General features: G+C 41.2%; 1 protein-coding gene across 2 annotated transcripts in view; it reads right to left on the bottom strand.

The window, feature by feature from the left end:
• Window positions 1-16,969: 16,969 nt before the first annotated feature.
• LOC126260036 (bromodomain adjacent to zinc finger domain protein 1A) overlaps window positions 16,970-24,204 on the bottom strand; it is a 146,907-nt gene continuing 139,672 nt past the window's right edge. For both annotated transcript variants that reach the window (XM_049957209.1, XM_049957210.1), the window contains one exon: window positions 16,970-17,250. In XM_049957209.1, coding sequence (XP_049813166.1) covers window positions 17,139-17,250 — 112 coding nt within the window. In that variant the 3' untranslated portion in view covers window positions 16,970-17,138. The remainder of the gene's footprint in view (window positions 17,251-24,204) is intronic.

The following is a 24,204-nucleotide window of genomic DNA, read 5'->3' as shown; positions in this document are numbered from 1 at the left end:
AAATGGAAAAAAGAACACATTGACACCGGTGTGTCAGACCCACCATACTTGCTCCGGACACTGCGAGAGGGCTGTACAAGCAATGATCACACGCACGGCACAGCGGACACACCAAGAACCGCGGTGTTGGCCGTCGAATGGCGCTAGCTGCGCAGCATTTGTGCACCGCCGCCGTCAGTGTCAGCCAGTTTGCCGTGGCATACGGAGCTCCATCGCAGTCTTTAACACTGGTAGCATGCCGCGACAGCGTGGACATGAACCGTATGTGCAGTTGACGGACTTTGAGCGAGGGCGTATAGTGGGCATGCGGGAGGCCGGGTGGACGTACCGCCGAATTGCTCAACACGTGGGGCGTGAGGTCTCCACAGTACATCGATGTTGTCGCCAGTGGTCGGCGGAAGGTGCACGTGCCCGTCGACCTGGGACCGGACCGCAGCGACGCACGGATGCACGCCAAGACCGTAGGATCCTACGCAGTGCCGTAGGGGACCGCACCGCCACTTCCCAGCAAATTAGGGACACTGTTGCTCCTGGGGTATCGGCGAGGACCATTCGCAACCGTCTCCATGAAGCTGGGCTACGGTCCCGCACACCGTTAGGCCGTCTTCCGCTCACGCCCCAACATCGTGCAGCCCGCCTCCAGTGGTGTCGCGACAGGCGTGAATGGAGGGACGAATGGAGACGTGTCGTCTTCATCGATGAGAGTCGCTTCTGCCTTGGTGCCAATGATGGTCGTATGCGTGTTTGGCGCCGTGCAGGTGAGCGCCACAATCAGGACTGCATACGACCGAGGCACACAGGGCCAACACCCGGCATCATGGTGTGGGGAGCGATCTCCTACACTGGCCGTACACCACTGGTGATCGTCGAGGGGACACTGAATAGTGCACGGTACATCCAAACCGTCATCGAACCCATCGTTCTACCATTCCTAGACCGGCAAGGGAACTTGCTGTTCCAACAGGACAATGCACGTCCGCATGTATCCCGTGCCACCCAACGTGCTCTAGAAGGTGTAAGTCAACTACCCTGGCCAGCAAGATCTCCGGATCTGTCCCCCATTGAGCATGTTTGGGACTGGATGAAGCGTCGTCTCACGCGGTCTGCACGTCCAGCACGAACGCTGGTCCAACTGAGGCGCCAGGTGGAAATGGCATGGCAAGCCGTTCCACAGGACTACATCCAGCATCTCTACGATCGTCTCCATGGGAGAATAGCAGCCTGCATTGCTGCGAAAGGTGGATATACACTGTACTAGTGCCGACATTGTGCATGCTCTGTTGCCTGTGTCTATGTGCCTGTGGTTCTGTCAGTGTGATCATGTGATGTATCTGACCCCAGGAATGTGTCAATAAAGTTTCCCCTTCCTGGGACAATGAATTCACGGTGTTCTTATTTCAATTTCCAGGAGTGTATAAGACTGCAACTCTTTTACTTTTGTAGGTGTTGGAAAATTCATTACCGTCTCTACAAGTTTTGGATCCGTGCGGACACCCTCCTGTCCTATAATATGACCTAAATAACCGACATCTTGCAACAAAAAATGACATTTTTCCATATAAAGAGTTAACCGCGCTGCTTTCACACGATCGAAAACTTCCCGCAAATGGCGCACATGTTCTTGCACGTCCTTTGAGAAAACAATTATGTCGTCCAAATATACCATACACTGATTAGGTTTCAGCCCTCGTAACACGCTATCTAGTAACCGTTGGAAGGTTGCCGCAACATTTTTGAGTCCGATTTGTAGGTGTTGAAAAAGCTGTCTTCGGTCGGTCTTCTGGGGTGACCTCCAACTGGTGGTACCCGCTTCGAAGATCCAAGGTCGTGAAGTACTGACACTGACCCAAATTATCCAGAGTTTCAGTGATATTAGGCATTAGGTATGCATCCGGAAACGATAAGCCTTGCACCCATCAGGTAATTTTCTACCCATTATTACGACAGGAGCGGACCAGGGACTACTACTTGTTTTTATTATTCCATCCCTAAGCTTTTGATTAATAAATTCTTCCATGATAGGCTGTAAACTTTATGCAACATGATATGGACGTTTATACACCGGTGCTTCATTCCCAGTGGGGATGTAATGCTGAACTAACGATGTGGCAGGCAGTGGACCATGAGAATTAAATAACTCTTTACATTCCGTCAAAAGGTTCTCCATGGCTTCTCTGTCTTGCCCTTCTAAATGTGCTACTTTACCCCTCAGTGCGGACCAGCTGACAGACTCTCCCAGCATTGTGTAATCTGCTGCGAAATCCTTATCCAGTTCATCTTCCCCTGTAATCTCCAGATTGGCTATTACGGTACCCCATGCTAACTGCACCTCTTGAAGGCCAAAATTATCAATACTGACAGGCAGAACCTTTTTTCCTTCTATCTCCCGCACGTAGGACACGCTACGGCGCGTAAAATACTTCATTTTGTCCAGCGGCTCATTCTCAGACAAAGGTTCAACGACACACAACGTATTTACCAGCACACTAGCTCCAACATCTGCCCAGATTATTTTTCCTGTACCCTTCGGTATAGTATCAAATGGTTCAAATGGCTCTGAGCACTATGGTACTTAACATCTGAGGTCATCAGTCCCCTAGAACTTAGAACTACTTAAACCTAAATAACCTAAGGACATCACACACATCCATGCCCGAGGCAGGATTCGAACCTGCGACCGTACCAGTCGCGCGATTCCGGACTGAAGCGCCTAGAACCGCTCGGCCACACCTGCCGGCTCGGTATAGTATCCCGCGAGTTAACCGTAAGGGACCTTGTACGCAGTTTAGGTGGCCCACCCGACGTCTGGACAGTTCCTTGCGACAGTAATGGTTTTTCGCCCGCAGAACCTAGGCGAAATTGTATTCCATCCAGTTCTACTGTACGCCATTCCAGGTTAACTTTTGCGTGATGCGCAACCAGGAAATCCAATCCGAGTATGACAGCATAGTTGCTGCCAACAACTGGAAGAACTTCTACCTTCACCTTGAAGTTCCTCATTTCCACTCGGAAGTTTAACACCACTGATCCGAGTGACTTCACCTGTCCCCCACCCACGCCACTTAACGCCCAGCGTGGTGGTTTTAATTCCACTTTACCGAGTACACTTCTACTCGCCACGGATACCTGAGATCCGGTATCCAATAAAAATTTGCAATGTCTGCCCCTCAGCAAGCCGGTCAGAAAAAAGTCTGCCACTGATTATGCACTAGCATTAATCCTTACCGGGGGTGTTGCACAGTGTACACACCACCCTCTGCCCCGTTTAACTGAGGGGGGTGAGGCCCACCTTGTGGGCCAGGACCCATTGCAATTACGCTCCATATGACCCCAACGTCTGCATTTCCTGCACTGCACTTCCTTGCAATTGCGTCTAATGTGTCCCATCCGACCACATCTGAAACATTTTATTTCTGCATTAAACACTGCTTTTCTGTCCTGCGTCTTTGTTACTGCTTCAATTTCCTCTAACGCCACAGCGATTCCGACTGCCTCATTGAGAGTCTTAGGGAATTCCATCCTAATCTTGTGGGAGGTTTCGGGTTGTACTCCCCGCAAAAATGCACCTAGTGCCCTCTGCTCAGCTTCCTGCAGAATGGATTCATTAACCCTATCGGAATCCGTTAGCTCATAGGTATTAACATTAATTTTTCGAATCCGATCTACAAAAGCTTCTATTGATTCCCCATTTCTTTGATACATTCTATTCAATCGTTCCCAATAATATCTAGACGTATTTTTCTCCCGATATCTTTCCAGCAACCCTTTTTTGAATACTTCGAATGTCCGAGCATCCCTTAATTCTTCACGGCATGTAACGTACGCTCTGGCATCCCCAGTTACTTTCAACTTAGCCACATGCAAAAGTGTTTCTGCACCCCAATTTCCCAATTTAGCGGTTGTGCTAAGGTACTCAAAAAAAAATCATAACATCCTCCCCAGCTTTTCCCGAGAAAGGGGTGACCAAAGACGCAGCGTTAGTGTCAAGAATTACTGCATTAACAGGAAACGGTTCCTTGCTCGCTTCTTTAGACCGAGCAAGCTCTATCTCTAATTCCGACACTCGCTCAAGTAGCTGCTGAATAGCCACCTCGGCTGACACAGACTGCTCCATCACCACCAGCTATCGAATCAAGACTACAGAAAGCCCAGAAAGAAGAACAGGAAGGGAAGACAGACTATGCTACAGGTTCAGACAAACCACCAAACGAAAAATTGCCACTTACTCGTCATGTTGCAGGAGTTGCTGATCCATTGTTGCCCTTCTCAGATGCCACATACCCTCGTCGATTGCCAGCCACAATTTCCTCCAAATCCAGGGAGAAGACCACTACTGTCACCAATTGTAACATGAGTGTGCGATGCGCAGGTTGCCCAACTGATACCACTTGTAATAGGATGGCCGGAACGGGTGATGTGATTGGGGTTATAGGGCGTGGCTGGGTAGAAGAAGGTGGCTGTTTTTCGCAATCTTCCTCTTTATTGTTGGTTTTTCCAATACATTTTCCAGTAGCTCAGCCTCACTGCTCGTGTCGTGGTGGAGACGAGCTGATTTGCGCAGCCCAGGGAATGCGACACCACACTCAGTCAACGGCTGCCCAGAGGGTAGGAGGTTATCGGCACAAGGCCCGGCCTAGCGCACCTCCTGCAGACGCGGCGGCTTGTGACGACGCCGGGAGTCGCCGGTGCGGCAGCAGGCAACGCCCTCCACTGGCCGGTCCTCGGGGACAGTGTCACTGATGACGACGACGTGACAACGACCGAACGCCCAATCGGTCGAACCGAAAGCCGACACCCACCTCTGATGTCCTTAAATAGTGCAGACCACTGCTGAATCTGCCGGTTACGCGGCGGCGTGTTAATTAGAAGATTCTTGACGAGTTAGCTAACGCAACTGCGCCACACGCGGCCGCGCCTGTGTAATTCTGCTAATGTTGCGTTCTGGCTGTTGATGGCTGCCGCACACGTACACACATACCGACGCTCGTTGCAAAACTGTGTCACCTGCATAATGCTTGTGACAGGCATGTTTACATAGATGATATGTTTCTGCCAAGTATGGTCACTGACAAACCCCATCCCCCAGATGAACAGAGAGAAACAAACCAGGATCCTACAGCTGAAGGACGGATTAGTGACCAGACAGCACTTGAATCAAAGTGGTGATCCTAGAAGGAAGGCTGATTTTTCACAACAATCAGAAAGTCTACAAAGTTCAAATCACACGACATCCATTCTCCTCCATTTTCAAGTTACATCAGCCCTGAACAGTTCTGTGGCTATCTAAAAGCAGAAAGAAACAACAGGACTAAGAATCCTAGAGAAAAGGGGGAAGCGAAATAATCACTGATGTGCCAGAAAAGGTAATTCTGGAAGAAAAACAGAAAGTAAAATTCTTGAAGTCCACAAAAGTAGGCCTACAGGTTACAAGTGTACAGACAAGTCTCTTCAAGAAGCAGAAAGCTAGGTCTGAAAATGAAGACGAAATGCACCACATTGATGCAACATCGGACTTGGAAGATGATATTTCTCAATTAAGTGAAGATGAAGTTACAGTTCCACAAAACCCTGACATCGGACATTACATTCTCGTTAAGTTTATCAGCAAGAGAAGTGTAGTCCATTATATAGGGAAGGTTTTGAAAAAAAAATGTGATGATGGGGACTTTGTTTTCTGAGAAAGTCGCAGAAGACTGAAAATAATTTCTTTTATCCTGTAGTTGAAGATATTTCGAATGTCCAAATGTGTGATATAGTTGCCGGCCAGGGTGGCCGAGCGGTTCTAGGCGCTACAGTCAGGAACCGCGCGACCGCTACGGTCGTAGGTGCAAATCCTGCCTCGGGCATGGATGTGTGTGATGTCCTTAGGTTAGTTAGGTTTAAGTAGTTCTAAGTTTCAGGGGACTGATGACCACTGCACTGCTCTGAGCCATTTGAACAATTTTTTGTGATATAGTTATGGTGTTACCTCAGCCTCAAAAACACGGAAGAACAGAATGCCAGCAATCGCTGCTTTCTTTCCCTGTTTTGTTTCTGCAGTATAACATTCGTTAAAATAGTTTTTTTGTAGAGGTAGTTCATAACATTTTCTTTCTAATTCTATTACCATTCTATTTCATGTTTTATCTCACAGTAAAAAGTTTCACTATTGCAACTGTTTTGTGCCTGTTTCAACCAATAAAGTGTTATTTTCTTCAGAGGTATTTTATCTTATGACTTAATTCACAATATTATCCCCAAATAATTAAAAAAATAGGAATAAAATCAATGTTTCTAATCTAATTGTAAAGTGTCTCATTCTTCCCCATATTGTCTCAACCTTTCCACTACAGTGTCTGAAAGTACCCCACCAGGGGACAGCATGGGACATTGTAGATCTTTCATATTTTGAAAGAATTTTCGAAAACCAGGTAAAATTTACATCTAATTCCTTAAATCGTTGTATTTACAATAATGAAACTCAAAAAAATAGTGATAGCAAAACTGTACAGGGGCTACTTACAAATGACAGCCCTTTTACTTTTTGTCTCGGCGTGCCCCACTTTCCCCTAAATATGACTGTTTCGTAACGATGTCCGTTGTTTTGTTGCAGTGAGATGGATTACCTTTCACACCACAATAGAACTCTTATTGAATACGTACACCCATGTAATAGATTATTTTAAAAAAATTGGGCCACTTGTATTGTGGTTATAACATCCCATTGCTCCACATGTTAACGTCGCATACCGTCACGTTATTGTAGCATACTATTATGCTGACCTTTGAAAATATTTGCACACGCGTACATCACTTTCTACCCCATTTACTGTTAATTTACAGATCGTTTTTGTTATAATAATTAAATAATCTTCTTAACGACCCTGAAAGATTCTCTTCTTTTGAGTCTTCCGGAAAGTGACTGACCGTTTCGTATTCTCCTTCGTTATCATCTCGAGCTATTACTGATGATTTTAAATCTTCAGAACAGTCTTAATTATCACTTACTTCCTCATTTTAGCGTCCATTGTCCTTGCCACCATTGGGGGTTGTAAAGAAGCACTGAACGTTAGTCCATTATTTGCATCTTCATTTGGAAGGTTGTCTCTAATAACTGCAACGAAACTGAAACCTGAGATGAAAAGGAGAGGAGGACACATGCTGTTATATCTAAAACACGTAAACTGTCCGAGTTTTTTATGTTCAGAATGATTATGCCGAATACACAGAAAATGTACAAAATACAAAAGCTGTAGTTCATGTAAGGATGGTTCAAATGGCTCTAAGCACTATGGGACTTAACATCTGAGGTCATCAATCCCCAGACATAGAACTACTTAAACATAACTAACCTAAGGACATTACACACATCCATGCCCAAGGCAGGATTTGAACCTGCGACAGTAGCTTTCTTAACGATGATACTGTACTGGTACTACATAAGACTCATCTGAATATGCAACTTTTTCCGATGTAGTTACGTTTTACACAAGTGATACAGCAATTGAACAGACGGCAAGTCTTCCCAGTTCAGCCATATCGTCTCCAAGCCAAAATAAATTGAAAAGCATAGGAAGTCCTGTCGGGCCAGAGATCTCGCCTTGAAGAAAAAGAGAAGTCGAAAAAATGTTACAGGCTTCTGATGTTACTGCATCTTGTACAAGTGAAACACAAAGTGAAAGCAAAATGTATTCTATCGATAATGGTGATTGGCCAAACAACTTTGATAGAGGTTATTGGATTATGAAAGGAAGTAGCAAAGTTCAGCACATGAACAGTAGTTTTTTTGTCTTCAATGAAAATACTTGAGAAGGAAAATAAGCCAAGATTCTGTGTTTATCACTTATAAACATAAACTAACTAATAAAACTTACATGAAAGATGGGTTGTGCTATTCAGAAAGCAATGGACGACTGTTCTGTTTTGTTTTCAAAGTGGCAGATTTTGACGGCTCGTCACGGTTTACGAAACATGGAAAAGATGACTGGAAGAATGCAAATATTTTGCTGAAGAGACATGAAGGAAACAATTCGCATAGCAAAGCAATAATTTCCCTGTTAGTTTAAAAAACAAGGATGCATGTGTCGATTCTGAACTTGTAAGCCAAATTGAGAGCGAACAAAAGTATTGGCGAACACTCTTAGAACGAATCGTTGCAGTTATAATTTTTTTGGATGAGCGTGGTAGAGATGAAATTGTTGGTTCACCCCACAATAGAAATTATTTAGTTATTTAAATTACTAGCCAGCCTGACTCTGAAAGTGCGCTATGTCCTACAATCCGAACCAGTGGAAAGATTTGACCAGTGGAAAGTTTTTGGATATGATAGGTCATACCGCTGAACAACTTACCCAAAGCTTATGATGCTTTTTTAACAGAGAATGGCAATAATATCAAAGATTGTCCTGGGCAAAGCTATGGAACGCCAGTAACATGAGTGGCAGGAACAGCGGCTTAAAACAAGACCACATACAATAAATGTATTGTAGGTGGTCTTGCTTAAAATCTCGAATTAAAGATATAAATAAGTACACTGAATATTTTCCTGTTTTTCACATTCGCTAAAGTTGGTCGCCAAGTATGCTGCAGAACGTTACACAGAAGCATCCATTTTGAGTTCCTTGAAAGCCTCTATACATTCTTCTCAGCTTCTACCTATCGATGGGGCCTTCTTTTGAAGTGATACTGATAGTACTAAAACTTCGATTTTGAAAAGGTTGTCGGACACCTGGTGGTCGGCCAGAGCTGATGCTAAAAAAGCGCTTTTATTTGGTTTTCATAGGATCAAACAGGTTTTGAACAACATATCTATAGACATGCATCAAAAGGTAGAGTGCAGCAATCACGCTTACGGACTGGTTTTGAAAATTAGTAAGTTCGAAACGGGAATAATGTGTGTCACATAGAACAGAATCTTAGAACGCTTGCAAGCGACTAGCGTTTCGCTGCACTCGTCTGATCAAGATCTGAGCACCGGATATGCACTTTATAAATCCTTACATGAATATATCCAAGCAATAAGGTTCACATTTTCAGAAATGGAGGCAAAAGCCAAATCCCTGACTAGCTGTGAAAAAATATCAGCAACAAACTTCAAGATGACACAAGCGAAATACAAAGTACGACCACTTTATTGGGGCAACTACAATCGATGAAGTTGTAGAAAATCAAACACATGGAGAATATTTTGAATTTCAGGGGTTTGTTGCGATAATTAACAATGTACTGGCTGCTTTAGCTTAACGCCTGAAAAAATGCGATCACCTGACAAAAGTTTTTGAAATATTATGGGACTTTAAATCTCTTACAGAAGGAAGAGATCATGAAAAGAACTTATATCGTGAAAGCTTACCGAGATGATTATTTAGAACAGTCACTAGGCGGCAAACTGCTAACAGTTCGCTGAGCTGCTGAAGAACTATAGCACTGTTGCCATTGACAAAAATAACGAAGCTTTGGGAACTACAAATTTTTAATGGAAAATTGGTTAGGATCGTGTTTTCCAAATGTAGAAATAGCCTTACGCTTTTAGTTATATTTAATGATCACCAAAAGCAGTGGAGAACGTTCTTTTTCAATATTAAAGCACATTAAAATTGAATTAAGGAATACAATGGAAGAGCAACGTCTAAATGATCTCAGTACCGTATAATGAACATTGAATACGATTTGCTCAGAGACATTGATCTAACATGCATTATTTCTAAATTTGCCGAAATTATGTCGAGAAACGTTTATTTGTAACAATCTTGTTTTATTTTATAACCTAAATCATACGACCTAAATAAACCAATGTCCCCCGTCAGAATTTGCTACGCCTTGTTAGAATTTACTACTGGCCCCGCGCTTGCTTAATCCGGCAGTTTCTTCAGGTACCCGTTTATATAGATGTGCAAGTGGTCTACTGGAATTGGCAATACCGCTAAGAGAACTAGGATAAATTACGACTTTTAAGTTGGTCTTGGCTTGGTTTAATAAATACACACTCTCTCTCATATGTACAATATGTTGCAAAGCAATACTATACTGAACAACTCAGGTGTAGACATAGTAACGAATTATTTTGTTGTTTAGAGGTAATGATGTAATGAATTAATGTTTAAAGGTGGTGTGGTGAATTATTACTATGTGGAGACAATGTGTGGTGTGCAAGAAATCTACAATGTACGTCTTGTTGTTGTTGTTGTTGTTGTGGTCTTCAGTCCTGAGACTGGGTTGATGCAACTCTCCATGCTATTCTATCCTGTGCAAGCTTCTTAATCTCACAGTACCTACTGCAACCTACATTCTTCTGAATCTGCTTAGTGTATTCATCTCTTGGCCTCCCTCTACGATTTTTATCCTCCACGCTGCCCACCAGTACTAAATTGGTGATCCCTTGATGCCTCAGAAACATGTCCAACCAACCGATCCCTTCTTCTGGTTAAGTTGTGCCACAAACTCCTCTTCTCCCCAATCCTATTCAATACCTCCTCATTAGTTATGTGATCTACCCATCTAATCTTAAGCATTCTTCTTTAGCACCACATTTCGAAAGCTTCTATTCTCTTCTTGTCTAAACTATTTATCGTCCATGTTTCACTTCCATACATGGCTAAACTCCATACAAATACTTTCAGAAACGACTTCCTGAAATCTATACTCCATGTTAACAAATTTCTCTTCTTCAGAAACGCTTTCCTTGCCATTGCCAGTCTACATTTTATATCCTCTCTACTTCGACCATCATCAGTTATTTTGCTCCCCAAATAGAAATACTCCTTTATTACTTCAAGTGTCTCATTTCCTAATCTAATTCCCTCAGCATCACCTGATTTAATTCGACTACATTACATTATCCTTGTTTTGCTTTTGTTGATGTTCATATTATACCCTTCTTTCAAGACACTGTCCATTCTGTTCAACTGCTCTTCCAAGCCCTTTGCTGTCTCTGACAGAATTACAATGTCATTGGTGAACCTCAAAGTATTTCATCTCCATGGATTTTAATACCTACTCCGAACTTTTATTTTGTTTCCTTTACTGCTTGCTCAATATACAGATTGAATAGCATCGGGGAGAGGCTAAAACCCTGTCTCACTCCCTTCCCAACCACTGCTTCCCTTTCATGCCCCTCGACTCTTATAACCACCATCTGCTTTCTGTACAAATTGTAAATAGCCTTTCGCTCCCTGTATTTTACCCCTGCCACCTTCAGAATTTGAAAGAGAGTATTGCAGTCAACATTGTCAAAAGTTTTCTCTAAGTCTACAAATGCTATAAACGTAGTTTTGCCTTTCCTTAATCTTTCTTCTAAGATAGGTCATAGGGTCCGTATTGCCTCACGTGTTCCAACATTTCTATGGAATCCAAACTGATCTTCCCCGAGGTTGGCTTCTACCAGTCTTTCCATTCATCTGTAAAGATTTTTCGTTAGTATTTTGCAGCTGTGACTTATTAAACTGATAGTTCGGTAATTTTCACATCTGTCAACACCTGCTTTCTTTGGGATTGGAATTATTATATTCTTCTTGAAGTCTGAGGGAATTTCACCTGTCTCATACATCTTGCTCACCAGATGGTAGAGTTTTTTCAGGACTGGCTCTCCCAAGGCTATCAGTAGTTCTAATGGAATGTTGTCTACTCCCGGGGCCTTGTTTCGACTTAAGTCTTTCAGTGCTCTGTCAAACTCTTCACGCAGTATCATATCTCCCATTTCATCTTCATCTACTTCCTCTTCCATAATATTGTCCTCAAGAACATTGCCCCTGTATAGACCCTCTATATACTCCTTCCACCTTTCTGCTTTCCCTTCTTTGCTTATAACTGGGTTTCCATCTGAGCTCTTGATATTCATGCAAGTGGTTCTCTTTTCTCCAAAGGTCTCTCTAATTTTCCTGTAGGCAGTATCTATCTTACCCCTAGTGAGATAAGCCTCTACATTCTCACATTTGTCCTCTAGCCATCCCTGCTTAGCCATTTTGCACTTCCTGTCGATCTCATTTTTGAGACGTTTGTGTTCCCTTTTGCCTGCTTCACTTACTGCATTTTTGTATTTTCTTCTTTCATCAATTGAATTCAGTATCTCTTCTGTTACCCAAGGATTTCAACTAGCCCTCATCTTTTTACCTACTTGATCCTCTGCTGCCTTCACTATTTCATTCCTCAAAGCTACCCATTCTTCTTCTACTGTATTTCTTTCCCCCACTCCTGTCAATTGTTCCCTTATGCTCTCCCTGAAACACTGTACAACCTCTGGTTTAGTCAGCTTATCCAGATCCCATCTCCTTAAATTCCCACCTTGTTGCAGTTTCTTCAGTTTTAATCTACAGTTCATAACCAATAGATTGTGGTCAGAGTCCACATTTGCCCCTGGAAATGTCTTACAATTTAAAATCTGGTTCCTAAATCTCTGTCTTACCATTATATAATTTATCTGAAAGCTTCTAGTATCTCCAGGGTTCCTCCATGTATACAACCTTCTTCATGATTCTTGAACCAAGTATTAGCTATTATTAAGTTATGCTCTGTGCAAAATTTTACCAGGCGGCTTCCTCTTGCATTTATTAGCCCCAATCCATACGTTTCCTTCTCTTCCTTTTCCTACTGTCGAATTCCAGTCACCTATGACTATTAAATTTTCGTCTCCCTTCACTACCTGAATAATTTCTTTTATCTCGTCATACATTTCATCAATTTCTTCATCATCTGAAGACCTAGTTGGCATATAAACTTTTACTACTGTAGTAGGCATGGGCTTCGTGTCTATCTTGGCCACAATAATGTGTTCACTATGCTGTTTGTAGTAGCTTACACACACTCTTTTTTTTATTCATTATTAAACCTACTCCTGCATTACCCCTATTTGATTTTGTATTTATAACCCTGTATTCACCTGACCAAAAGTCTTGTTCCTCCTGCCACCGAACTTCACTAATTCCCACAAAATCTAACTTTAACCTATCCATTTCCCATTTTAAATTTTCTAACCTATCTGCCCAATTAAAGGATCTGACATTCCATGCTCCGATCCGTAGAACGCCAGTTTTCTTTCTCCTGATAACAACGTCCTCTTGAGTTGTCCCCGCCCAGAGAACTGAATGGGGGACTATTTTACCTCCGGAATATTTTACCCAAGAGGACGCCACCATCATTTAATCATACAGTAAAGCAGCATGCCCTCGGGAAAAATTACGGCTGTAGTTTCCCCTTGCTTTCAGCTGTTTGCAGTACCAGCACAGCAAGGCCATTTTGGTTAGTGTTACAAGGTCAGATCAGTCAATCATCCAGACTGTTGCCCCTGCAACTACTGAAAAGGCTGCTGCCCCTCTTCAGGAACCACACGTTTGTCTGGCCTCTCAACAGATACCCCTCCGTTGTGGTTGCACCTACGGTACGGTTATCTGTATCGTTGAGGCACGCAAGCCTCCCCACCAATGGCAAGGTCCATGGTTCATGCATGAAGGATGTACGTCTTAGTACGGATTAATGTTGAAAGCATGGTTGCGAACTATGTGGATTTATAAATATTGTTTGTGGTACACAGAAAAGTCAACAGGAGGTCATAAAGAGTTTCTGAACCACACCTCAAGAAATTAGCCATTAGAACCTCAGGGGAATTAGATATTTAGCCATTTGTGAAATGAATTATGTGATGTGCCACCATTTGACATAAGTGAAATATTTCAACAGCTACTTAGTCTGGCTGTGGCTAATATCATGTGCATTTGTATGTCTGTGTAAATGTGTGTACTTCTACAGCAGACAGAGCTAGTGAAGTACTATTTCTATTGTGTGGTTCGTGGCAGTCAGCTATAGACTTGTGGTTGCGTTTCCTTTATTTTATGTATTATTGATCCACAAATATATGTTGTTATAGTTACAGTTAATGACACAGACCTCTTAAAACTTAATTCAAGAATTGTGAAGTAAATGTTGTTCATGAGAAGTGGAGATCCATTGTTGTAACGATCTTGCACTAATACAGACCTGTATCAGCTTTTCCTCTGTTTGAATTAATTTAGAGAGATCCACTTCATTTGTACCAATTATTTGTTCAAAACATGACCAGTTGCAGGATTTTAAAATCCCACCTTCAGGTGGCTGCAATTATTGTGTTTGATAACATGTAACATGCTGTCGCACCAGTCAGTGTGAGCTCCAGAGAAACTGTCTACCTCTGTGCAGCTGCAAGGTAGGATCGCGAACCACAGTATGTTCTGAATAAATACTTAGTACAACTAAAGTGGATCTCTCCAAATAAATTATCATGCCTCTCAGTTGCTGTGAGTTTTAAGGGAGAGGGTAAGGAGTCATTCCAAACCTAGGAGCGGAGAGACTTTCATTAGGGGGGAAAAAGGACAGGTATGCACTAGTGCGCGCGCGCGCGCGCCCACACACACACACACACACACACACACACACACACACACACACACACACACACACACACACCCTTACCTTAGGGGGAAAAAAGAACAGGTAGGTAGGTATGCGCGCGCGCTCTCGCGCGCGCGCGCGCGCACACACACACACACACACACACACACACACACACACACACACACACACACACACACAGGCAGACATATGTAAAGGCAAAGAGGTTGGGCAGAGATGTCAGTCGAGGCGGAAGTACAGAGGCAAAGATGTTGAATGATAAGTGATGTACGAGGGCCGGCAACTTGAAATTAGCGGAGGTTGAGGCCTGGTGGGTAACAGGAAGAGAGAATATATTGAAGGGCAAGTTCCCATTTCCGGAGTTCTGATAGGTTGGTGTCAGTGGGAAGTATCCAGATAACCCGGATGGTGTAACACTGTGCCAAGATACGCTGGCCGTGCACCAAGGCATGTTTAGCCACAGGGTGATCCTCATTGCCAACAAACACTGTCTGCCTGTGTCCGTTCATGCGAATGGACAGTTTGTTGCTGGTCATTCCCACATAGACAGCTTCACAGTGTAGGCAGGTCAGTTGGTAAATCACGTGGGTGCTTTCACACGTGGCTCTGCCTTTGATCGTGTACACCTTCCGGGTTACAGGACTGGAGTAGGTGGTGGTGGGAGGGTGCATGGGACAGATTTTGCACCGGCGGAGGTTACAAGGGTAGGAGCCAGAGGGTAGGGAAGGTGGTTTGGGGATTTCATAAGGATGAACCAAGAGGTTACGAAGGTTAGGTGGACGGCGGAAAGACACTCTTGGTGGAGTGGGGAGGATTTCATGAAGAATGGATCTCATTTCAGGGCAGGATTTGAGGAAGTCTTATCCCTGCTGGAGAGCGACATTCAGAGTCTGATCCAGTCCCAGGAAGTATCCTGTCACAAGTGGGGCACTTTTGGGGTTCTTCTGTGGGAGGTTCTGGGTTTGAGGGGATGAGGAAGTGGCTCTGGTTATTTGCTTCTGTACCAGGTCGGGAGGGTAGTTGTGGGATGCGAAAGCTGTTTTCAGGTTATTGGTGTAATGGTTTAGGGATTCAGGACTGGAGCAGATTCATTTGCCACGAAGACCTAAGCTTAGTGTGCTCGCACAATTCTCATTGGTGATAATGTTACCGAGACACAGTAAATGCCACACACTGCTGTTTACTTTTACAATGGCTCTGATAATCATTTCTATCCATTATTAACATAGCGAGGACCTCTGTAATGACATCCCATCTATTATTTTCTGTTACTTTAGGCTTTATACAGGTCACTTTTTACGGGCGTGTTGCACTAAAGGTAATAGCACAACTCTGAATCCCTTTCCACTTGCTGAAAGATTAAATAAATAACTGGAAGAAAAGGGGAGGAGGGATTCATAACAAGATGTCTAGTGGTAGAGTCAGTTACTCAAGATGAAATTTGATCACAACTAATGACGACAATAATGGTGATGTTGCTATATGAGAAGATATTTGAGCCATACAGATCGTGTGGATATATGGCTAGAAATGCATTCGATGGGAGGTACACCCTCTCGAAGATGGAGACAAAAGGTCTTCAAGATTGAAAGTTTCAATGATTGAAAGCACGCGAGACCACACCAGGCAAGTAGAAATATTCTGCCTGTACTATTATTAGTGCCACACTCATAAGGGCAGTGAGAGCTGGAGCACCATCATCTAGTAATCACAATGCCATTCCTGCTACCAAAGGCATGTTTTTTAGCAGGGGAGGTAGGGTTACCTACAGGAAGTGCAGATATATCTTGGGTGCGAGATGTTATGGAAGTATGACTGGTGCCACAAAGCAGTCACAAATAATCCCCATCCAGATACTGATGCCGATTATGTGCTTGTGGTTCATTGTCAGACACAATCGGGGACGGATGACAGAAATCCTAGCACTAGTGACGTGCAGTGAACCAGTGACAAAACTGTCAGCATAGAGGGAAGTCCATTGGTAATATGACCTACATGTGTTGTTAAGCAATACAGATAGTCGCACTTTTAGAGAATGTTCCACATGGTCGTCTGGCTTATTCCATGCTGGCAGGCCACCTGCATGGTGCTGTTATCGGGGTCACCGCCAGAGATCTTTAAATTCCAATTTTAAGTGGGTGTATCTTCCTTGGAAAGTGTTTCCGGCCACGTGTACATATAACCTTTTTTGCTCCTTACTCTACTGGGGATAGTTTCCTGCAGATTGTCCACATTTAGGAACACCATCCTGTATCAAAGTTAACCTTAAATGGTGTGTTACAGGCTTTTCATTCAAAAAATCTCTATAAAGTTATTACCACAAAATTTCCTGTGGTAGCGTTTGCACTACAGGTTCAGCCTAGAGGCCTACAGCCCCAAAATGAGACCCTGCTTGTTCTAGAATGTGTTATGTACGCAACCAACTGACATGTTACAGTGTCTGCACTATCATCAAAGTTTTATTTAGTAGTATCTCTTACTGTTTGTTCCTTTCTTCATCACAACACTTTTTCCCCGAAACAACCAAATGCCAATAAATCTTCAGTATAAAAACAGAAAAGTGGAGTTTTTATCTGTATCTACAAATAAATTCTAACAATTTATTCATCTGTAACTGTGAACATGATTTAGAGCATTTTATTGAATAATTTTTTACACCTTGTATATGTTTTACAAAAGGTTCTGTGCATAGCTCTTAAGAGTCCTCTACTATAGTTTGTTTTTTTAAAAAAAGGTACAATGTACATATAAGATCAACTTCTGTTAATAAATAAATATTCCTAAAAACTTAATCTAGGTCTTTTGGTCCTAGGCTGGATTTCATCCTCTTTCACCTGAAGACCAAATTCTTCACACTGTTTTTCAAAATACTGGTTCAACCGAAGTCCTGCCCTGAAAAACAAAAGTAAATAAATAAATTTCTATGCAGACTGCACAGTTCTGAAACTAGACAGGATGAAGGTTTGGTCATGGAAACAGCATATCCTATCCCTGCATGCAAAGATCTAGGTTAGAGTCCTAGTAGGGCACACTGTTTTAATTTCTTAGAACGTTTCACTGCTATGGGGTAACTATATGCGATGATGTTCTCATTAAAACTGACTTTTCTCTGCTTTCTTGCTCTGTTCTACATCAATTTATGCTTTCTCTAAATTTGATTCTTTCTAAACTCTTGTCAAGCATTTAATCAGCAATATAAAGTGACACCAAAAGGCAAAGGGAATTTTTTAATTTCGCAGGCTTTATACAACTGATTTTCAAAGCTTTTTTTAACTTGTCGGTACATGTTTCTGATGTATGTTTGCATTTTCAGCGGTTTTGAATATTTACTTTATTGTTTCATCCTAAAAGGTTATACCTGTTTTCGAGTGTTCAGCAATTTTTTACTTTATAAAAAGATGAATCAAAGAATTTGCTTGAAAAATGGAATAAAGTGCAGCACCACAATCAAAATGTTGCTAAACTGCTAAAAGAATATTATAACAGGTGACAAAACATGGGTATATGGATATGACACTGAAACCAATACTCTGCCACCTCAATGGTTAAATGCCCGAAGAACTAAACTGAAAAAAAAAAATTGACAAGTTAGATAAAATGTGAACGTCCATCTCACTGTTTTCTTCGAGTACAATACTGAATCAGGAGTTCCTGCCTTACTGTTGTCTGGTCATTAAGGAATACTACCTGGAAGTTAAGTGCTGTTTGCGTGTTGGAATCTGAAGAAAATGACCAATACTTAATACTGATTTTTTGGCAAGAAACAAAATTGTTATTTTGCCTCAGACATGGTATTTACTGCACATGGACCCCTGCTACTGCTTTCTATTCCTGAGGCTTAAGAGAACCATTAGAGGACAGTTTTGCCATCACTGATGAGATAAAAACAGAATCACTGAAGGAGCTGAACACCACAATGAAAAGTGAGTTCCAAAAGTTCTTCCAAGATCTGAAAAAGCACTGGCACAAATGTATTATATCTGAGGGGGATTACCTTGAAGGTAACAAAATTGATGATGATGAATAAAGATTCTATAACAAAAACAAAAATTCCTATTACTTTCTGATCACACCTCGCACCACCACCAGATGGCATTATATTAAGAGAGATTTGGAAAATGTTACAAGGACTGGATTTATTGTAGTAGTAGTAGTAGCAGCAGTAGTGGTGGTGGTGGTGGTGGTGGTGGAGTCCATCCTCCTCCTTTTGTTTTAGCTAGCTGTAAACCATGTTATTTCAACACTTTTATTTCTTGAGCTTCAACTGACACCCAGTATTTTCACATTCATTTTCCACAAGCCTCTTTTTTCTCCTTCAGTCCATGTCTTGCTAGTTTTTAAGTCTGACATTTCTTGGAAATGCTGCTGTCACAGGTTTCTTCTTTAAAAGGTTGTGGAGATCATCAGTCATAGTCCTAAATTCTTGAGGATTCTATTTGACCAAATCCTATGACTATAATATCAATGAGCCACAGTTGGAATCTACCAATACCTACAAATAACTAGGTGTAACAGTTTGCAGGGACATGAAATGGTATCGCATACTCAGTTTTGGGTAAAGCAACTAGCAGACTTCAGTTTATTGATAGAATACTGGGAAAATGCATTCAGTCTACAAAGGAGATTGCTTACAAATCACTCGTGTGACCCATTCTAGATTACTGCTCAAGTGTGTGGGACCCTTCCCAAACAGGAGTAGCAGGGGATATTAAACGCCTACAGAGAAGAGCAGCACAAACAGTCACAAGTTTTTCTGATCCATTGGAGTGTGTCACAGGAATGCTGAAGTAACTGAACTGGCAGTCTCTAGAAAATAGATGTAAACTATCCTGGGAAAGCCTATTTACAAAGTTTCAAAAACCAACTCTAAATGTTGATTCTAGGTCTACACTACAAACCCCCTATATATCACTCACATACAGAATACAAAGGCAAGATTAGATTAATTATAGCACACACACACACAAAGGCATTTATACAATTCTTCCTGCACTCAACACATGACTGAGACCTGAAGAAACCTCATTAACTGGTACAATGGGATGTACCCTCTACCATGCATTTGACAGTGGTTTACAGAGTACAGATGTAGATGTAGAAGTGAACAAGGGGCACTTTATTTTTTGTATGGGAGATTAGTATAAAATAACAAAAATTATGTATATGCTTGGTCCATCCGCAACATTCATGTGTGTTAATAGAACATAATAAACCTTTTTCCAATGACGACTCACATTTCCCACAAGCAAACATTCTTGACTGTATCAAGAATGAACTTGCAAACTATGACTATGGTTCAGCATCAGCTGCTGTATATTGCACAACAAATTAAACACACTTCATTGTCATTACATATTTTGTGCTCAACATTTTCTCTTATCGGGCCCATGATCTTTTTTAATATCGCTATTTCCTTGGCTTCCAGCTGCTCATTCAGACATATTCTACTCAATGTGAGTAATTAGCTAGGTACAGCACCTCTGTTTGAATATCTGCACTGAACTGCCACAGCTAAGTGTAAAGCAATACAGACAGTTTGTTATAAACACTTCTAGTCATCTGGTATGTCACTTCAATCTTGAGAGTTCTAAATGTGAAGGCTTCTCTCTCTCAGAGATGTTCAGTTCTATTAACTTTCCTACTGATTTAACTTTTCTGGGTTTGAGGTTAGTTATAAACTCTTGTTTTTCCACAGGAGAAGAGGAAGCCCACCTTTGTAACTTGAGATTTTAATTTAAATTATCTGTTTTGTGGCTGTGCAGTGGAAATATTAACAAAATCTTGCTAACAACTCTGAAAGCTAAGCAGACTACTGTTAGTTCCAAGCTCTTGTAGCCATTCTGACCCCATTTTTGACCCCTTCCATTATACAGTTCATCGCACCACTCACTGATGAAATGATCACGTGGCAATGATGGTCATGTGCTCCACCTGGGGAAGTTTGGCAGCCGAGATGCAAACTGTCTCAGGTAAAGCCTCATTGGGAGACTTACATGTCAATGACCACGAAATGACGAAGACAAAATACAACACCCAGTCCCGACCAGAGAAAATCTCTGACCCGGCTGGGAATCGAACCTGGGCCTGCTGCATGGCAATCAGATGCGCTGACCATACAGCTAAGGGGGTGGACCACCACTAACAGATGACTCTTCATCATGTGGTTGGAAAGTAGAGGCAGGTGCCCTTCACCTTGCCTAATACCAGGCGCAATACTGTAGTTGTTCGAAGTCTCCACTTTTAATTTCACTTCAGAGGCGGTGAAAATTAATGTCTGTTGATTACTGAGTGTGGATGTTTCAAGTCCATTTACATCATTTCATTATTATAACTATTTTCATAATTAATATTATATTATTATGAGACTATTTATCCAGCTAACATTACTGAAACCATACTTTTCATGCATTGTGTAATGTAATACAGAAAGAAAACTTGTGGAAGGATATCTGTTCAGACATTAACAACTACAAAACTGTTATTTTGCCTCTTACTGCGTGTTGTAGCACTATACTGTGAGAGTATGATACAAGTGCCTCCACAGCCAGCCTAGAGACATTGCCTTGCAACCTGAACAGAGGGTGCAACAATCACTGTGCTGTATGCACAAAAGCCCAATATAAGCCCTGCATGTCGGGCCCTTGGCCTCATACATGTTTACTTACTTATCGTATGTTTATCGATGAGACTGTATATTGATGTGTTCTACAGTTATGATTTGTACCATTCTAAACTTCATTCAGTGTTATTCTGAATTTCTTCGTGTGGAAGCAGAATAAAACTTGATTGGTGTTACTTTTGATATTGTGCCTGTAATATTTTACCAGACTGTGGAGAATGTCACTCAAAAATTAGTGTTGCAAATTTGTGTATCATGGAATTGTGTACTACTTATTTTAAGGCTGTCGATAAGGTAGACACAAGCAGCTCAGAGCAAAGGTTCCATACAGTCCACGGACTTCATTTAAACGCACCAGGAAAGGAAACACTAGCTGAAAGAATATGTACTCTCATTTCGAGGAAGAGGGAAGAGAAAAGGACAAGTGACAAAGAAACGGAAAGTACAAGATGTTTTAAATGAGTTAAAACCAAAAATGTCATCAGCCAAGTGCAAATTACCAGGTTGTTTAAACTGAATAGGCCAGAACCAAAAAAAAAAAAAAAAAAAAAAAAATAAGTCATCAGTCAAATGCAAATTACCAGATGGTTCAAACTGAAGAGGACAAGGCTGAACGAAGTGAAACTCGTACACATTCCAGCAGTTAACTCACCTGCTGATTGCCACCAGCAAGCAGAAGCACACACCAGGACACCAAAAATTTATTATGGTAAGTGTTTTATTAGAAATGCCATTAGATAAAGAACGAGAAACCACCCGCTCCCACTAAAAAAAAAAGTTTCTAAATACCCAGATTTTGCAGTATTACACGGTAACGTTCAGTCACTACTACAATGTAAACTACATGTAAACATAATTTTGCATTATTGAACATTAGCAACGAAATGACAAAATAAAATTAACCTCGATCTCAGGAGATGCAGCCAGTTATTTTACCCGAGAATTCTCCAAACGTAGTGGCTCTGCTATCTCTGTGAAAGAGCAAATAAATTTCTGTGATGTGAATAAAAGTTATATTGACCCAACTGAAAAAAAAAAAAAAAAAAAAAAAAAAAAAAAAAAAAAAAAAAAAAACTTCAAACTTTCCATTCCTAATTTCATAATTATTAAATATATGGAGCACTAAATGGAAATCTACTAGTGTTCATGAGCAAACTAGACGTTCTGCTGAACGGGAGCAGTGTATTAAATATGAAAATAGTGCTCTGTCATGATTTCAATATCAATTCTTCAAAAGACAGTAGTACCATAGGTGCCTTGATAAATCTGACCAACACATTCAATATAATACCCACAATACAGTTCCATCAAGATTAACAGAATGTACGAACTCCATCATCAACCAAATCTTCATCTCGGACACAAGTTACAAATGCTTGAGTGGAATACTGAGCATGGTTTATACTTATAAGCTACCGTCTCCTTGGAGATTATATGGGTTAATTAATGATTATTATGTTACATTCCTCTTGTTGTAGTTGACCGTGTATATCGAGACTTCGTTCATTGTTAAATGCAATGGCGTGGTACTAACTGATGGAGACGCATTAAAAACTGGCAAAATTTAATTTATTTCCTTTATCACACTGCACAAACATAAACACACTATTATTCAAACTGTGTGCCACTACTATTAAACATAGAGATAAATCCTTCGCTACGCAACCGCCTTTGGCTCACGCAGCCTACACCTTCCACAGCCTCTCAACAACTGCCCCTTCTTGCGACTCTCTGCGCCACTGGGCATTGTCGCCCTCCAAAGAACAACCACTTACAGATACTACACACAAGTACCCTCACATACTGATCATGAGGCAAAAATGTAGTTGAGAAAAGCTCTTTTTCTGAAGACACGTTAGAACTTTTAATTTCTTACTGGCTAAGGAAAATTGGGAAAGCATCTCCATTCAGGACAATGTTGATAACATTTACATGTTTTCATAATATATTTCTTCACTATTTTAATGTAGCATTTCCAAAAGAAATAAGAACAGTAAAACCTAAAAACAATATGCACTGTGTAACTAATGGCATAACAATTTCCAGTGAGAGAAACAGATTTAAAATTAAATCAGCAAGCAGTAAAATATCAAGTGGTCTTCACGAAGTACCTGATTTCAAATTGAAAGCATATGTTCACCAAATAGCAAAACTGTTGGCAAAATTTTCAACTTTTTCTAGAAACTAATGTCTTTACAGTTGTTTTCAAAATAGCAAAAGTTTCACCATTGTCAAAAAAGGTTTTTTTGATCAAATATCAAGCTACTGACTCGTGGCACAGCTAAGTTCCTACTCAAAAATTCTTTTACGACAGGCTTTTAAGTTTCATAAATAAATATTCACCTGTTACTGTACATTGACATGGTTTTAGAAAGTCTAAATCGACACAGACAGCAATTTTTGAATTTTTAGACAGCACTTTAAAATCTCTTGGTCAACATAAATTAGCTGTAGGGATTTTTCTACCCTGCCAAAAGCCTTAGGTATCCTAGACCAAAACATCTGGTTGAAAAAAAAAATCAGAAAAAGAGGTGTGGCACATAGCTGGTTGTGCTTGTACCTAAAAAAAAAGCCACAGGCAGAAGACATCATGTCACTATGAATTCAACACTTAGGAACAAAACAAGGAACAACTCCTTCCTTTCTAGTGAATTGCCAATAAAATATAGTGTACCGCAGGTCCTCCACTCTTCTTGATTTATGTGGTTGACTTTGCTGAATATATGAGCCTTCAAAAAACTATGCTATTCGCCAATGACACCAGCATATTGGTTACTGGATCCATCCAGAACCTTGCAGTCAACAGCAGAAAGTTCTATGAAAAGATTTTCTAAGTGTTTCAATCACGATAAACAAACACATTATAAATACTGAAAAAACTGTGTGTGTTAACTTTTATTTCCTCCATCTAACCCAATGTCTATTCAAGCACAATTAAAAATATTATCCCCTAGAAAGTATTTCATAAATTTTTGGGTTTGTGGGTTCAGCAAAACTGAAAGTGAGACACACACATAACTTAACCACGAAACTCTCATCCTTGTGATATGGTGTAAGAATATTAATCTACAATAAGCAAAACAACGGTACCACAGGAACATTATGCACAGTTCCACTAACTGCTTTGATAATGAGATCATTTTCTGGGTACACTCAGCACACAGCATAAAGGTTTTCAGAATGCAAAAAAAGCTCCACTCCAAGAATAATTTTGGGTCTTAAAAAGA

Source organism: Schistocerca nitens, chromosome 5 (assembly GCF_023898315.1).
Source record: "Schistocerca nitens isolate TAMUIC-IGC-003100 chromosome 5, iqSchNite1.1, whole genome shotgun sequence".
Classification (NCBI taxonomy): domain Eukaryota; kingdom Metazoa; phylum Arthropoda; class Insecta; order Orthoptera; family Acrididae; genus Schistocerca; species Schistocerca nitens.
Note: the sequence above shows the minus strand (reverse complement) of the source record. Positions and strands in the feature narration are given on the sequence as shown.